The sequence below is a fragment of the Onychomys torridus genome, chromosome 10 (genome assembly GCF_903995425.1).
Source record: "Onychomys torridus chromosome 10, mOncTor1.1, whole genome shotgun sequence".
Lineage (NCBI taxonomy): Eukaryota > Metazoa > Chordata > Mammalia > Rodentia > Cricetidae > Onychomys > Onychomys torridus.
In genome coordinates this window covers 31,516,706-31,534,539 of record NC_050452.1, presented here as the reverse complement: position 1 = coordinate 31,534,539, position 17,834 = coordinate 31,516,706, and the positions used below count along the sequence as shown (strand labels likewise).

Genomic DNA, 17,834 nt, shown 5'->3' with positions numbered 1-17,834 from the left:
CAAGAAGCAGAGAAACGTGCATGCTGGTGCTCAGCTTGCCCCCTTTTTTTCAACTTGGGATCTCTGCTCATGGAATAGGACTGCTTGCATTCAGCATGATGATTCCCCTCTTTGGTTAAGCACACCTAGGAATGTCCTCACAGACTCACTCCTAGGTGTGTCTCCTGGATGAATCCAAGTCTGTCAAGTTAATAATGAAGATTACAGTGGCTTAGCCAGACAACAGAGCAACCTGCTCATGTGAGAAAACCCCTTGATCCTCCTATCCTCTGGGCCAGGACACCAGGGTCAGGTGGCATTTTACTTGCTGCCTGGAGGATCCACAGACCACATCTCTGTCATGGGTTCTTCAAATCCATGTTGGATATTGGGAGCTTGATACACCTTTGAATCCGTGCCTAGGTGAGTTGGCTTTGAGGAGACAGGAAGAAGTGCATGAAGACCCCCCCCAGGTGAGGGCCCCTGGGACATACTGATAAGAAGGACAGAACCCAGGCTGAGGGATGAAAAAGGGGTAAAGAAAGATGCTGGTAAGGAAGGATATAACACACACCTCAGGGCTAGGCAACACTGTTGGGAGAGGTGGCTCAGTTGCCCGGCTCGGTGTCAAGCTCTGCCTGGGCATACTGCCATGTGAACACTACCTGGTCCTTCTAGCCCTGTTTCTCCATCAGTCTTCCTTCACTGTGGTACTATGACAACCCAATGCCTGGGAGACCTTGGGACAGCAGCTGGAACTGGGAACATCCCATATTGACTCCATCACCAAACCCTTACTTATCAGCACAGAGAGAAGAGTGAGTGGCCCATGGAGGCGCAGGGTGAAGGTGAACTCAGACAGCCCTCTCTCTGAAGGAAGTGTCCCTGAGTGGACCAGGAGTCAGCATTCCAGATTCAAGAGTTAGAATGTGTGGAGACAGGAAGCACAGCTATCCTGACTGGTGCTGTCCAGGATTGAATAGGTGTTATCAGTTCTGTGGCCTCAATGTCCTCATCTGTAAACATGATAGTTTTGGGACGTTTGGTTATTTCTCCAAATATCACTTTTGCTATAACTCTCGGGTCCCTTCCTTGGGGACAGCAGTAACCCCTGTTGAACCTCCTGGTGCCTTCATCTTCTCCACGGTGTCCATCCTGTAGCCTCCTTGGCTTTGTTCAGAGTTTCTTTTGACTTACCTTCCAATGCACTGATTCTCTCTTCACCTGTGTCTAGATGACAGTAATTAAAACCGTAATTGAGTTCTTAGAACTTTTGAGTTCTAAAACATCTAGTTGGTTCTTTTTAAACTAATCACTGCTGTTTATCATTGCAGCTCTTTGCTTGTCTTGTGTATGCTTGGCTTCTAACACCATGGGCAGAGCAGCTGCCACTACTTCAGGTCCATTTCTTATATCCACTCTGGATACATATGGTTTGCTTGCTCTGTGTGTGTGTGTGTGTGTGTGTGTGTGTGTGTGTGTGTGTGTGTGTGTGTGTGTTGTTCCTATTGTCTGTCTTGCTTAGACTCATGTGCTCTATTTCAAGTCTGGAAGCTTAGACCCCAGCATGGTGGGATATGGAACCTGACCCATGACCCTAGTGTGGTTCTTATTTCAGGAGCTGTACTGTGGCACCATGGAGACCTTCCAAAAGTTTGTGGAGACTCTGTTCCTAAAGACGCTCCCAGAAGTGAGCAGTCTCCCTGTGGCAGAATGTGAGGCCCTGAAGCAACAGGTCCAGGAGCAGGCAGCGAAACAGCTGGGGCAGGTGGACCGATTTCGCAGACGGCAGTGGGAACTCCTGTGTGACCTCTTGGAACAGGACAGGCGGGTGTGTCTCCTGGGAACTGGGCTGTGCTGTGCATTTGAGAATTAGGGTGAGGGTTTTCAGATGCTGGACATCCCCAACGGCCTCTTAGAGACATCATAGAGATGTGGTTCAAACATCTGGGGGGACACTCAGTGCTGTAGTCCATGCTGAACAAGGTCAAGGCCCTGGGATGATACCCAGTGTCTCAAGAAAACAAAGTCATGGTTACCAAGCTTCCTCCACATGGAGGACCAGGCTGTGAACACACCTGTAAGTTCACCAAGGAAGTCATGAGGCATAAAGCAGTAAAGCAAAGGACAGGGGAGACAGCGCAGAGCTGTGGCTGCAGACACAGGAAGGGCTGAGAGAGAAGCAGGAGGGTTGGAGTCAAAAAAGGATGGTGGACAGTGTAAGCAGAGGTTGGAATGGTGAGCTGGTGAACCTGAGCACACAGCAGCCTCTAGAAGCTATCAAAGGCAAAGAATCACAAGCCGGGGAATGGAAGTCTGAGCTTCAGGGCATCTGTTAAGACCCGTGTTCCATCCAGTGGCACCCTGAGTGCAGGCTCTGAAGTCTCCAGGAGACTTGAGAGAGGACTCTTCATGATGGAGGTCTTGTGGCAGAGTGGTCTTGTTGGGGGAGATGAAAGCCTTCCTTCCGATCATATGAAATTACCTAGGAGGACTGTGGGCACAAGCAAAGATGTTAAGAGGATCAGGAAAGAAAAGGACTTGTTAAAAAACCAAGGGTCCTACCAGGCGGTGGTGGTACACGCCTTTATTAATCCCAGCACTCGGGAGGCAGAGCCAGGCGGATCTCTGTGAGTTCGAGGCCAGTCTGGGCTACAAAGCGAGTTCCAGGAAAGGTGCAAAACTACACAGAGAAACCCTGTCTTGAAAAACCAAAAATAAAAAAACAAAAACAAAAACAAAAACAAAACAGGGGTCCGCTTCATGTGTCTCTGAGCACAGGTGTGGCTGGAGGAGTGTGCCCTGTCCACGGTGCTGCAGAGGCAGCTGAGGGATCACCAGGAAAGCACCATCCAGCGGGTCTTGAGCCGATTCAGTGGCCTCTCTGAAGAGTGAGTATGAGCCCTGAAGGATGATCTCTGTCTGTGTGAGACTCCAGGCTAACCTGTAGTGTGGGCAATCAGCTACCCCCTGCCTTCCCCTGATAATAAAGATGCACCATTTCCCGGTTTCCTTCTCTGGAAAGCGGTGCTAATAAAGCCTGTTTCACAGCATTCTGCTTGGCAGGGACTATTGGGACTAGCTCTTTGTGAGGTGAATTAATACACATCGGGTTTGAGTACAGTTCTAGATGTTTGGTAAATTTGCAGTTTTACTTCTGTTACTACATGCAGTCCAGATGTTGGAAATGTCTATCATCACAGAGATCCTTTGTGCATATTTCCAATCACTATCAATCAACTGTATATTCTCTTTCTACATTTTTGCTGTTCACACTGTGTGGTTTTTCTGTTTGATGAAAATATTTTTCCTTGTTTTCTAGGAGAAAAAAAATGACAGGTATTCTTTTTTTAGTTACCCATCTTTTCCCAAGAACCTGATTTATGTAGGTATCAGGTGTGTGGCCATAGTAGATGTGGGTACAGAAGCAGGAGTGTGTCTGTGGTAAAGGTGGTCACAGCAGCAATGGATTGGTATGGCTGCAGGTATGTGGCTGTTGTGGTGGATGGAACAGGAGCAGGTCTGTGGCTTTGGCAGTGTTTGGTACAGGAAATGAGTGGTGATGGTAGTGGTTTCATGGTCGTGGGCATGTATATGGTTCATGTGGATAGGATGGCAGCAGGTGTGTCTGTTGTAATGGATGATGTCAGAAGGGGGAAAGATAAGCAGGGTGGACCAGAATGACCCAGTGAACCTTGCCAGCTCTCAGAGGTTCAGATAGCCTGGAGCCTATGTCCTGAGTTGTACTAGTATTTGGTCCATTTATATTTAATATAAATCAGTCTTCTCTATATATCTTGGGATTCAATTTCATACTTACTAGACTCCTAGCACATTCCATACATAATTCCATACTGTTCCATTCTTTTGGTCCATATGTTACCTTGTAGCTTTTCTGTTGTCTATTTTTCCACTTTTGGTGGGGGGAGTCATTTTTTCCTGTTTGTATGACTGTTATTTTTAATGGCCACTGGATACTTACTGGATGGCTGAGGAGAGGAGGGCCATCTTTTATGATGCCAAACTTCCCAGACCACTAGTCTTGCTCCTAGTAAGGATTTTAAGTTATGGTAGATGAACCCATCCATCCCCGAGGACTGATTGGTTCCATGGCAGGACTTTGTAAAACATGGTGCATCTCCAGGCTGAGGGCCACAGCAAAAAGCCTTGAGTGTGTCCCATGTCTGCCTTTTTGTCACTCATTGGCTACCAAGGTTCTGTCCAGCTTCCCAGCCTCTCCAAAGCACTGCACATTATAAGCAAAGCATTGGCCCCTCTGCCTGGCCCTGGGTTGTCTTTACCCACTGGCATGGGAACCCGAGTGCTTGTTTTGACTTTAAATGTGTTTAAGATTTACACATGAAATGGAACTGGGCATGCACCACAGCCACTGCTTGTGAAAGATGTGGTTGGATGTCACCAGGTGAATGGTGGGATGGTGGACTCCCATTCCTCCTGTAGGTGTGGCCCCTCAGCGTCTCACTGGCCCAGGGCATCCTAGAGCTCTGAGCAGCCTTGCTCTCTGACACAGGTCCACACGAGGCATCCTGCAGAACCACGAGCTGCTGCTGTGCTCTGCTCTGCGCAGACTGGCCCTCCGAGGCACCACCATCACTACCCTGGCTCAGATGAGGCTGTCTGGGAAGAAGAGGCTCTTGCAGGAGCTGCGTGAGCAGCTGGCTCTGGAGCAGGGAGCATCTCCATGTCTGGAGGAGCATCAGTGGCATCTGCTCAGAGCCCTGGTGAGAACACAGTGTGGTCCGCCCCGGAACACTGCCTGGAAGTGCTCCATTAGACCCACGTTCCAGTCCTGCTGGTCCTGACACCCCAGGGGTTTGCAGGACAGTGTGACAAAAGGTTGGGATTTGACTCACAGGGCCTCATTGCCTCCCAGGATGGGGGCCTGAGGGCTGAGGTCAAGGTAGAGCAGGGCCGATCTCTCTCAGGCTTTGCTCCTTGGCTTACAGACACGTCTACTCTTGTGTGCTCACAATGGCCATCTTTCTGTGTGTATTGAGATCCTCACCTCCTTTTAGGAGGACTTAAGGTACCCTGGAAGGAGACCCACACTCACAACCCTTCTACATTAATCTCCCATGCCCCATATCCATGCCATTCAACACTGAGGTCTTAGAATTATAATTTAAACATGTACATTTGAGGGAACATGGTCCAGCTCATAAAGGGGGGAGGGGTAGAAGTGACTCGGAGGAGACACACATATGTCAGGGGATTCTAGTGAAGGTGACATGGAAAGAATTCTACCAGGAAGTTAAGTGAAGTCTTGGAGGGCGGGGCAGACGGCACACAGGCACTGGGAGGAAGCCTTTCTCCCTCTGTAAAGATTTGAACAAATTGAAATAATTGGCGAGCAGCAGTAGGTTTGAATCCCTACCAGCTGCCCTGGGTCTCCTGCATGGCTCTTCTAAACCCTAAGCCACAGAAGCTGTGATGGCTTCTGTCCTGCTGGTGACACAGGAGCTCAGTCTCTAGCTCCTCCTTAAAGGGACCAAGCAAGTTACTTCTCTAGCTCCAGTTCCCAGGTTCCCCATCTCTCCGCCCCAAGCTCCTGATTCCCTCACCCCCCCCACCCCATCGCTCTGTCCCTGACCCCATGTGCCCTGCCACAGCCTCTACCATGTCCCCAGAGCTGATCTCAACCTGGCTCTGCTGTTTGTTTGCCTTTTAGGAAGTCACTCAACCTCTCTGAGCCTCTGAGACCTTGTCAGTCCTAGTATTCAGGCTTCACAGTGCTGAACAAGGCCCTCCTCATTTTGTGAGGGTCCATGGATCACACTGAGCGCACAGCTGGTGCTCATTGTCTTTGGATGAGGGAGGAGGGTATCAACAGACACCTACGCTCATCCTTAGGGCCAGTGTTTCAAGACTAGAATCTGCCCACCCTTTCTCTCTTTTCTCCGGCCTTCAGGCCAGCACAAGGCCCAGCCATTCTGGCTGCGGAGGTAGCATGTCTTCCCTTGTAGGAGGCCCGGATCCTGGAGGAGGCGGCCAGACTGGAAGATGAGGCACAGCAGACAGGCCTGAGGCTCCAGCAGCAGCTGCTTACAGAGGCACAGGAGGCAGGGCAGCTGCTACAGTTGCACTCCAAGCGGGCCATCGGGCAGGCGTTGCTGGTGCATGCACGGAATGTGGCCAGTAAGTGCCGGACCAGGGACAAGGAAGACTTCAAGGTGAGAGCCAAGCCCTGTCCCTCCACGTCAAGGGGCAGGAAGAATGGCGTTTTCTCTGATTCCCTTTGAACTTCCAGCCTACAGCCTGTGCCTGGCTTGCCAGCCGAGCATCACCCAGCCCCCACACAGAGGCCCTAAGCTGTGTGCTGTCAACCGTGGTTCTGTATCAACCCAAGGCACACCTGGCTGGCTTCCCTCTCCACTGCCCACTGCACAGCAAAACCAGATCCAAGCTGAGAGGTGTGGCTCTCCCTGAGGCTTTGCAGACAGATTCTGATGGCCTCATGATCCACAATAGCTCAACTTGGACAAGTGAACAGTGGCTTACTGTTTCTGCTGCCAGGGCTTAGTGAGAGGGGCCATGTGAGTGAGATACAACATCTGGGTGCCTTCTCTACCCTACTTCCTCAGATTCCATACAGCCCAGGCTGGATCCTCTTTCCCTACTGTACAGATGGGCAAACTGAGGCTTCTCATTGTACAGAAGACACACTGAAAGCATGGCAGGTAGTGAGCAGTAAAAATGAACCTGGAGCCAGGTCTCGGCTCATCTCCAGTGCCCACCCTGTATCTCCTTGATTACCCACTGGTTCCGTGAGCCAAGAGAGAGGTCTGACTGAGGCAAGGGCCATGGTGTCTGTGGCCTAGCAAACACAGATATGTGCAGCCTGGCAGGAGGATGGATGTGATGGAGTTTCTCACCCATCAAGGCTTTGTGCTAATATTGAGGAAGGATATGACCCCCCCCCCCCAGGAGGCTTCCCGAATGTTACATCTTATGTAACTAGATCAAAACCACCATCCTGACCTTCCTAGCCAAGGGAAAATAAGGTTATCATGACTGGTTTAAACAGGCCATGCTCACCCTGCCTGAGCCCTGGCCAGTCCAGGTTTGGGAAAGGATGGCAAATATAATGCAGAGACAGGTGGTTCCACCTGTGACCTTCCATGTGTCCCTGTCTCTCCTGCTTACCACAGAGGACCCTGGTGGAGACAGTAGTGGAGAGCGTGTATGTGACCAGCACCAGTGTGAGCCACCTTGTGCAAGCATATTACCAGCGCATTGGGAAGCTCCTGCAGGCCCACCAGGAACAAGTGCTACAGCGCCTGAAGACCCTGCAGGGTAGGTGTCTCCGTAGCTAGAGGCCAGCGATGGCTTTGCAAGAGTGGAGTCTATGTGGCCCACCTGGGGGAATCTACGCATGCATGCATGTGCGTGCATGCGTGTGTGTGTGTGTGTGTGTGTGTGTGTGTGTGTGTGTGTGTGCGCGTGCATGTGCGTGTTTCCCTTTTTGACGCAAAAGCCTTTGTAAAGGGTGCTAAAAAGATCGTGTGTATGCAATACAGTAAGTCTAGGTGGTTTCTGGGAAGCGTCTGGGATGAATGCTTGTAGGTCCTGCTGCGAAATGGAAGTCATTCCATCTCTGAGCTTCCTGGTAGCCAAAGGGATGCAGTAACCGTGAGTGAGAATTCCTGAGTTCTCAGCAGAGCTCCTGAGACCCCGAGACTGCTCTATCCAGGGCTTCTGTAGCTAACCACCTCCCACTACCGTACCTATGGAGCGATGGGTGACAGCCGCCCTTCCCTCAGCAGCACTTAAATAACGCCAGAGCTCCCGCAGGCTTTCCTTCTCCTTCCTGCCTCCCTGCACAAGCGTCTGCAGAGTGGCGCTAACTCCACAGCTCACATGCTTTACTGCATTCCCCCAGGATGGGCTGGGATTGAGCCCCAGGTGGAGGGACAGGGGATCCTGGAGTACCATCTGTGGCTGTCACTGCTCTCAGCTGGCCTCCGCTGCCACCTGCCCTCCCCTCCCCCCATTCAAGAGGATGCAGCTGAGATCTGGCATGCACTCAGGAACCGAGTGGCTGCAGGTTCCCCATCACAGTGTTTCAAAGAGATTTGGGCTTGCTTAGCAGGAGACACCTGCTCATTGCGACAGAGTGCTCAGTACCAAGGACCATCAACTCCTCACACTAGGCCTCTGCTTGCCATCTGTGGACGTGAGGGCTGGACTCACCTTCTTCCCGTTCTCGGAGCTCTGGCACCCCATTCTTCTGCTCCCCAGCTTTGCTGTGGGCATGTGACATTGGCTTCCCCGACAGACTGCAGCAAGCCCTCTCTCTCTCTCTCTCTCTCTCTCTCTCTCTCTCTCTCTCTCTCTCTGGAAAGGACTGCTTCCCTAAGGAGCAGGGAGCAGGAAGCCTGTTCATGGTTCTGTTGATGAAGCCCCTCCCTGAGCGGTGGCTGCTCAGGCCCAGCCAGGTCAGCAGCTGCTGATCATCTCACCACCAGCAAAGTGCAGAACCATGTGTCCCCTAAAACTACTCCCTGGGTATTGAGTTATTTGACAGAGGGACACCTCCGGGAGAGCTGTCTGTCATCTGTGGTCAAGCAGGGATTCCTAGGGTAAAGGTGGCACTATAGTAATTATGCAACAGACAGCACTCTCAGCCAGGGCAGCCCAGGGCAACACATCACTTTAATGATGATGATGATAATAATAATAATAATAATAATAATAATAATAATAACAATAATAATGTCACGATTTTTCTGAATAGGTAACTGCAAATAAGAAAGAGTACAGGCAATGGGTGTGAGATCAAGGCCAGACATCTGCTCCCAAGAGTGCTCACACCGGCATCCCAAGGCCCACACAGCCCCAGCCCAGCTCACCCAGCCCTTCTCCCCGCTGTGTGACTCTGACTCTGGAGGGTCTCTGTGGCAGCCTCTTACTGTGGGAGCATGCTTGTCTCCTCTCCCTGCTCCTGACAGAGGGCTAGAGGGGAGCCATGGGTGCTCTCCTGTGCCAAAGCAGCCATCACATTCTCTTGTACTGGCCCTCCCAAGGCTGGCGCCTGTGATGTGCTGTAAGAGCAGGGGTGTCATGTTCACTCCTTTCCCTGGCCCCCAGCTTCACCCAGGCCTAGCAGAGTCCACCTTCCAAACGCACACCCTGATTGCCTTATGTCTGTGGCTCCAGGTGAGAGAATCAACACATACAAGCTGTGGAAGAAGCAAGAATTTGGTGACCCACCATCGGGGAGCCAGACACCATCGGGTAGCCAGGCAGCAGATACCCATGGAGCTACCCAGACAGTGCAGCAGAGGTGGGGCTCAGCCTTGTCTGTGGGGTCCGTACACGAGGTGCACTCCACTCTACATGGTGGGCTTGGGATCCTGCATGTTGGTGTGGGTGTCTTCTGCCTCGCAGCCGGCTCTGAATCCTCTCATTCATATCTTGGGCTTCTTAGAAGTCAGTTTAGAGATGAGAATTTGTGTGAAGACTGGTGTGTGTGTGTGTGTGTGTGTGTGTGTGTGTGTGTGTGTAAGTGCAGATATGTGTGTGTGTGTGTGTAGGTGTGCCTGCACAGTGTGTGTCTGTGTATTTAAGTGCAAGTGTGTGTGTGTGTGTGTGTGTGTGTGTGTATTGAAGTGCAGGTGTGCATTTGTAAATGCAGGTGTATGTGTGTTTATATAGATGTGTGTGTATGTAAGTATAGATATGTGTGTGTTTATGTAGGTGAGACTCTGTGTGTGTGTGTGTGTGTGTGTGTGTGTGTGTGTGTGTGTAAGTGCAGGTGTGTATGGCAGCCCAGGGATACCTCAACTGTTGTTCCTCAGGCACCATCTACCTTGATTTTTAACAGTGTCTCACTGGCCAGGAACATGCCAAGCAAGCTAGGCTGGCTGGCCAGTGAGCCCCAGATATCTACCTGTCTCCTCCTTGACACTGGGATTACAAGCATGCCCCCACCATACTCAGCTTTTATTTATTTTTGTATTTAATTTAATTAATTTATTTATTTTGGTGTTTTGTTTTGTTTTGTTTTGAGACAGAGTTTCTCTGCATAGCTCTGGTTGTCCTGGAACTCGGTCAAGGCTGGCCTCGAACTCACAGAGATCTGCCTGCTTCTGCCTCCCCAATGCTGGGATTAAAGGCATGCACCACCACTGCCTAGCCAACTTTTTTTTTAACATGGATTTTAAGGATCAAACTCAAGTTCTCATGCTAGCACGTACCCACTGAGCCATCTCCCCAGCCCTGGTTATGTTGTTAACCTAAGAAGTGAAGGTGAGGGTGCAGGAGATGGGAGCAAAGGTGTGGGAAGCAATGCCCATCTCTACTTCCATGGACTCGGCAGCCCCAGCCTCATTCACCTGCCATCTCGAAGAACAGTGGGTCAGAGTCAGCTCAGCTTATCTGGCTGCTCTCAGTCATGCGGGGCTAGAATCAGTAGCCACTCAGCTGGACTCTTCTTACAAGGCCATGGGAAGAATGGTTCCTGAGTTTCTTGAGGACAATGGTCCTCTAGCTCCAGATGGGGCAAGCAGCTGCTAAGACCATGCTGAAGAGATCCTGGGAGCACCTGCTCTTTGCCTGGCCTTGAGCTGTGCCTCAGACACTTCTTGTCTGTCCTAAAGGGGGTCTCTGGAGTAGACTGTAAAATACAGGCTGCTGGGTTGGGAACCTCCAACTGCAGGGGGACCATGCTTGAACAGAGCATCTACCACTGAGAGCAGCAGAGGCTAGCGGTCACATCAGGGAGGGACTACCACACGTAACAGAGTTGGTCCCAGCCTCAGTAGGCTGTCTGAGTAAATAAGGACCAGGGTCCCACTGGACCAAACCCCACACTGCACCTAGAGTCCTCTCTACCTGGGCATTGGCAGCCATCAGCAGGTAACCCCTGCTAAGTGTCAAGGTCCAGGTTTGCTCCAAACTTCCTGAAGTCATTAGACCATGGCCCAGCAGTTCTTAGATTTCAGGTACAGAAGTATGGTTGGCTTTGCCATTAAATGTACAGGTTCCATGCCCCCACCCCCACACCTGGTACCTCAAAATTCAGACATGATCACAGAATTGTAGGGAGAGCTCAGGGATCCCCATTTTCAGCACCGGAACTTGAACTACTAGAGATATGATTATGATTGAAATGTAGTTCAGGGCCTAGCTTTGACCCACAATAAGACAGGTCTCAGTAGCCATCTGGTCCAACTCCACATGGTTTATGAGAGAGGAGAGCCAGTGTGACAGAGAGAATGCTCATGGTCTTTCCTTGAGTCCATAGTAGACTCAGCCTCCTTGAAAGTCAGGGAGGGAAAATTCTGCAAAGCAAGACACTGCTGTATAACAGGCATTAAATGTCACTACCCTTTCCTAAGAAGAGCTCCATGAAGGCAGAGCCAGGCCATTCCAGAGTCAACAGATGAATCAGACAGAGGTTTCTTGCTTGTTACTCCATAGAGAAGAATCAAGATGGCAAAGAAAAGACTGTGTTCCCAGGATAGAAAGAAGGAGCTGTGGGGGGTCAGGAAAGAGGTGGTAGGACAGCTTATTTAGGGTTTGTGCCCAAAGGAACCAGAGTCAGCACCCTAGCTGGGTCTCTGTTGCTGTGATTAAAATGCCATGGTCAAAAACAACCTGAGAAGAAAGGGTTTATGTGGCTTATATGACCCATCACAGTCCATCATGAAGAGATTTCAGGATAGGAACTCAAGGCAGGAACTGATGAAGAGGCCATGGAGGAATGTTGGTTACTGGCTTGCTCTTCATGACTTTCTCAGCTTGCTTTCTTATGCAACTCAGGACCACTTGCCCAGGGGTGGAACCACCTAGATGGGGCTGAACCCTCCCACACCCATTAATCAAGAAAATGCCCCTACCAGCTTGCCAACAGGCCAATCTGATAGGGACATTTTCTCAGAGGTCCCCCACCTCTTCCCATGTGACTGACTCTATAGTTAGTGACAAGTTGACAATAAACTAACCAGCTCAGTCAGCATAGAGCAGAGGTCCTCACACATCCATATTTAGTACAGCACTATCCACAGTGCACAAGGTAACGAATTAACCCAGAGGCCCATTAATGGATAAACATGTGAAGCAAATATGATAAATCAGTAGAGATAAATATACATGATAAAATATCATTGAGCCATTAAAAAAAAAAATCCTTGGCATGTCATTTATAGGATGGAGCAGGTGATCACCATGTTAAGTGAGATAAACAAGACTCAAATGGCAAGCACACATTTCTCTTTAGACAGACTCCAGATTTTTAAGAAAGTATGAGATTGGAAGGGGGCTGTTTGGGGAAAGAAAAGGGATCAGTATGGGCCAGAGCAGGGGGAAGGGGTAAGAGGTGGTAGTGAGCAAGAAAAATAATCAAGTACATGGTATACATGTGTGGCAATGTGAGATGATAGTAAATGTCTGGCCAGACGTACTCTAATAAGAAAAAAGGGGATGAATAGATGAATAATGGATGGATAGATAGATCATGAGTGGATAGAACATGGATGGATAGCTAAATGATTCATAGATAAATGAATGAAAGATCATGGATGGACTGACGGATCATGACTGGTTAGATAGATCATGGATGGGTTTGTATGGATGAAATGATGGGTAGATGAAGCTGGATAGATAAATGGATCGTGGATAGATGGATAAATGGGTCATAGATAGATTGATGGATCATGGCTGGTTAGATGAATCATGGATAGGTGAAGATGGATAAGTGGAAGGATGGATGGATGGATGGATGGATGGATGAATGGATGGATGAATGGATGGATGGATGGATGATGGATAGATGGATGATTTGGTCTTACAGGGTGAATAGAAATTTTCAGGCCAAATGCAAGAAAGCAAGGAAAGGTATTCTAGCCGCCTAGAGAGCATGAAGCAGAAGCAAGGCAGCAGTCTTATGCCTTGTGTACCAGCTGCCTATTGATGCTAAAGGTGACTTCTGTCTTCAAACCTAGTCAAGCCTTTCTGAAAATTGCCCCCAAGGATGGAAAGGAGGAAATTAGCAGTCATGGACTACAAGCCAGAAATAGATATTCCTGTTTGCAGAGGGCCAGAGCACAGTCTACTGAAGAGAAAGGTTCTGTGCCCAAGAGAAAAGGCAGTGCTCTCAGTGTGAGGGACCCGGCCTCTGCACAACCCCATTCCTACCGCCACATTAAGGTTTTTCTCAGACACTATCTCCAGGAAATGAGCTTCCTTGGTGGTCCTGGAAGGCCTCTGGTCCTTTCATGGGAACCTCTCTCCTTAGGTAAGATTGTCTGCCTGTGAGAAGATGCAAGTGTGCAGCTGTAAGTCCCCACATAGCAATGTCCTACTTTGCTTCTGTCCTACTGATGTCCCCAAGCTTTTCTAGGAATCTAAATCCAGTGTGCGTGCAGGATTCCTTAAACTTCCCCATGCTTTATGGCTGTGCAGCCTCAGGCCTGGAGCTGGAGCGACTGTTGGGAAAACGTGGCTGCAGTAAGTCACACATGTGTTTTCCTGGCTCCTCTCAAGGCTCCAATGCTCACTGCAATTGCTCACGTGCAATGAAGGGTCACAAGTTCGTGGTGTAGCATGTCTTTTGGAAGGGTTTTGTAGGGAAGTGTTGCCCTAGGGTTCCAACAGTGTTGACTATCCCTTCACGCCGCCAGGATGCTGTCCCAGCAGAAGAAGTTCCTTGGCCAGTTCACACAGCACCAGCAGGGCCGCCTGAACTCTCAGACGCAGAAGGCACAGGAGCTTGACCAGCTCGAAGGCCAGCTGGAGACCCAGCTGCAGGTAGTTTGGGAGATGTATCACTAGAGGCAGTGGCAGAGTGTACCAGGAAGAGGCCACACCCGGGCTTACAGCCAGCTGTAAAAATCCCTGTGCCCCACTCCAGACCTTCACCTATACGTCTTTGACTCTCTGAGTTTCACTGGCCAACACAGTGTGGCTTTCGGAGGGAGCATGAGACCCTTGGGGACAGCAGGTTCCACATGGCCCTGCTGTATGCAGGGCACAGCTGAGCAGTCTGTCTGCCCATGGCTTTGGACATAGTAAAGGAATGACCATTTCCCTGTGCAGACCATCACCAAGAGGGCTCCAGGGTATGGAGGCTGCCATCTCTACCTCTTAGGCAGTGCTGACAGCAACTAAGGCTCACACTCCAGGTAGAGCATTCAGGGAGGTTTAGCTTTCAGGGTATAAAGTGGACACTTTAGCACACACACACACACACACACACACACACACACACACACACACACATACTACTACTACTACTACTACTACTACTACTACAAACAAATAAATAAAATTTAAATGAAAAACCAGAGTTTCAGAATGAAGACATGTGACAATGAGTTGGTGTTTTCCGGCCAGGGGTAGCAGTAATAATAGCAATGGTAAGAATCCTGTGAATGATGAGCTTTTGTTCCCAAGCGTTCCTTGCAGATGGTAGCTGATCTGAGCGCTCTCTGCACCCTATCAGAGCAACTGAGGTGGTGTCCGCAGTGATCCTTACTACAGAGAGGGAGACTGAGGCTAGTACAGTCACACAGTTGTAAGTCGTGGCTTCTGGGTCTTCTAGCAGCCACGCCCTGGAGTGGAGCAGAGCTGGTGTTTGGCAGTGGCTGAGCCCGCAAAGTGTGCGCATTTGTGGACAGGTCTATGAGACTAGGAGAGAGGACCCAGGTGTCTAGAGGAGCACCCTGCTCCATGCCTCTGTCCCGGTCCTGGCCGCTGGGGATGCTGCTTGGAAAGTCTTCTTCCACAGCCATCCTCCACAATGGAAGGCTTCGACTCAGTGTGGGGAGCTCAGGGCTGTGAGGGGCAGAGAGGCATACCGACTCTCTTCCGTTTGTCTGTCAGGAAGCTGAGCAGACCTTTGTCTCAGAGCTGGCAACCCTGGCCCGAGTGCCCCTGACTGAAAACAAGCCATTCTCCAATAAGCGAGGACTGCCAGGTAAGTGTCGGCACTGTGGTGCTGCAGCCGGAAGGGCTCTGAGCTTAGAGGAGTGGATGCCAGTCCACAGCCACACTAATCAGCTGTGCAGCCTTGGGTATCCTGCACAGCTTCTCTGGGCTTCCCTACTCTCTGTAACTGAGCAGATTCAGGGCATCACAGAGACCCTGGCTCTCTAGCATCTCGCCATGCCAGCTCCTGGCTTCACTACTCTCTGGTCTCATCTTATTCTCATCTCTACTTTCCCATCTGTAAAATGGAGGAATGACACCTCTTCCTCCTGCCAGAGATACATCAGGAGCATCACAAGCTGATGTCATCTGGTGGTGAAAGCGATTCACAGATGCTGCACACACAAGCTCTGGCCAGTACCTGTGCTCTGTACCTGTCCTCTGCCCTCTACCCTCTACCTCTCCTGTTTCCTGTATCCTGCATGCTGTGGGTGAAGCCTGATGCACCCAGTTCCATTCCAGCTCTGTTAAGAGGAGGCTGTGGGGTGTGGGGAAATACTTAGCAGTGATGTGGGTACAAAGTCCACCTGCCCACCAAGGTTGCTTATAAGTCATGGAGGCAAGAAGTGCCATCTAAGGTCACAGAGTCATCCTGAGCCTGTCTGTCTTCTACAGAAAAGCCAGTAAGGACCAAAAGAAAGAAGCCCCCGCCTCGGGAGAGAGAGGACCTGGGGCCGCCCAACAATGATCACCCTGCCTTGGTGGACCATACCTCAGGACCACTCAGGTGTGAAGGGTCCCAGCCCCACTGCCTTTCTCCTGACCTCTGTCAAGTGTCTGAAGTTTAGGAGTGACCCTTCTTAGGGTGCTCTTGTGAGGCACAGGAAATGCTGGGAATGTGGTTTGAGAACGGTGGGCAGGGAGGGAACCGGAACAGAAGTTGCCTGCATTGCTGGGAACTGCCACTTGTAGATCAGCTCTGGGGCTAGGGGGTCAACTGAGCTTGTGTTTCCATCCTCCTCTGGTGCTGGGGGGCTCTTGCCCGGTTTTCTTATATCACATCCACCCGGAAGTGTCGTTCTTCCAGCTGGATGGCCCTGCATCCGTAGTGCAGCAGCCTCAGCATCACTTCCCATCCGTGTCCACAGCAGCAGAAGGCTGGGTCAGCAGGACAGCGAGGCTGGCAATGGCGAGAATTCAAGGAAGATACTGCAGAAGAGAAGCAATGTGTAGTGGAACCCTGCTGAGACGGACCTGCCTCGCACGTCACTTCCTCCATGGCTGGAGCCCTATGGTTTGGGGGCAGAAGCAGGGGGCCAGTCTTGAGAGAGGGAATACCACCTGCCTTAGAAAGGGAAAGTAACATGACAGTGGCACCAAGTGCCTGGGATGACAGGGGCTGGTGGAGACTCTCTGGCCTCATCTTACTCTCTTGAGAGACCTGGTCACTCAAGGATGCCTTTGAGAACATCAGCTTCCACCCTGGTGCACTTTCCCTGAGGGCTTCCTCCCTCAGGAGGGCCCTCTACCCCTGCCCTCTGGTCTCCTAGTGTGCTGATGCTGCCCAACTGCCCAGCATCTCTTTGAAGTCCTGCCCAAGGGTCTCAGCGTCGCTGGTGTTTTCTGAGCCTGAAGCCACTGTCTCGCCTCCATGACTCCACAGCCATCGCCATCCCTGGCATTGGCTGCCAGCGTCCCAACCAGGATTAACCAACTTTGGGCTTTGGTATTTCTATCTTTTGGCTCAGGTATCCCTGAGACTTGGTCACTCAAGGATGTCTGAGTTTCAGAGCCAATGTCTTTGGCATAGTCATGGATTTCCAAACCCACAGGCTTGTTCTGAGCCACTTGGAACTTGGGGACCACACGTGCCTGTCACGTGCCACAAGATCTCCTCTTTGGGCATGGAGGGCATAGAAGGAGGCTGACCCTATCCCCAGGCTTCACTGAGGAGGGAAAACCCACCAGCCAGCAGTCCCTCCCCGAAGGAGAGACCCACAAGTCACCTGCTCCTCCTGGAGGATGTCGAGAACTTCCATAAGCTTCCAAAACCAACCCCGCTTGTCCCACAGGCCAGAGGCAACATCCCCAACCATCACTGTCAATATTTGGGTGTGATCACTCTTTGTTTGGGTATGAAAGCTGATGATGTCAAAAGTGGAGTCTCTCATGTCAGCCCCAGATCCATGTGCAGCCAGGAGGTTGTGGGTGGCACACACTGGTGCATTTGAGATGAGAACTGTCACTCAATGGGAACACTGCTTTAGATGCCTCCCCAGAGACACCAGGGTGCCTGAGAGTGCTACCTGAGGCCGGGAGAGTTTCTGACTGCAGACTTGGCTGACACAGCATCTTACCTTCCTTCTTCTTTCCCCTCTTCCTTTCTCCAGCTTCCCGGGCCTTAACCTCCTTGCACACAAGCCATCCCTGGCGCATTCTGAATAAACACCTCTATCCCAGGAGTTGTTATTGCTGTTTCAGGCCTGTGGGGACCCAGGCTTTCCTGTGCATTGTAGAGCAATGGGCAGCAACCCTGGGCTCTACCCACCCATGTCAACTGGATCCAGCTATTTATCTCTGGTGTTTCTCAGTGATAGGTCAACGTGTGCCTCCCCTTGGCAAGCCCAGCATTGCAAAACCCCACATACAATGAATTTCTAGAATATACTGGCTTCTGTGACTCAGTAGACCATCTCAGGAATCTTCTGGACTTTCTGGGAATTTTAGGTTCTTAAAATATAAAGTAAAACTGGCTAGTGGCCCTCATGGAGAGCAGCCATGCTCTCTGCATGTGCATGTGTGGTTTTTTGTTGTTTGTTTGTTTGTTTGTTGTTTTTGTTTGTTTGTTTGTTTTGTGTGTGTGTGTGTGTGTGTGTGTGTGTGTGTGTGTGTGTGTGTACATTTGGAGGCCAGAGAACAATATCCAATATAGTTCAACTTCTATCCATTTTTTTTGGCAGGGGGTG

General features: G+C 50.5%; 1 protein-coding gene across 5 annotated transcripts in view; it reads left to right on the top strand.

The window, feature by feature from the left end:
• The window catches only part of Evc (EvC ciliary complex subunit 1), a 41,354-nt gene extending 23,729 nt beyond the window's left edge, over positions 1-17,625 (top strand). For 3 of the 5 annotated variants that reach the window (XM_036200926.1, XM_036200922.1, XM_036200925.1), the window contains 9 exons: positions 1,598-1,810; positions 2,761-2,870; positions 4,511-4,721; positions 5,964-6,170; positions 7,149-7,293; positions 9,157-9,283; positions 13,623-13,749; positions 14,824-14,917; positions 15,205-15,611. In XM_036200926.1, the coding sequence (XP_036056819.1) occupies positions 1,598-1,810; positions 2,761-2,870; positions 4,511-4,721; positions 5,964-6,170; positions 7,149-7,293; positions 9,157-9,283; positions 13,623-13,749; positions 14,824-14,917; positions 15,205-15,431 (1,461 nt within the window). In that variant the 3' untranslated portion in view covers positions 15,432-15,611. Of the gene's footprint in view, positions 1-1,597; positions 1,811-2,760; positions 2,871-4,510; positions 4,722-5,963; positions 6,171-7,148; positions 7,294-9,156; positions 9,284-13,622; positions 13,750-14,823; positions 14,918-15,204; positions 15,656-16,016 lie in introns of those variants that run through there. The other 2 variants (XM_036200924.1, XM_036200923.1) reach the window with 2 other exon arrangements.
• The last annotated feature ends 209 nt before the right edge of the window (positions 17,626-17,834 follow it).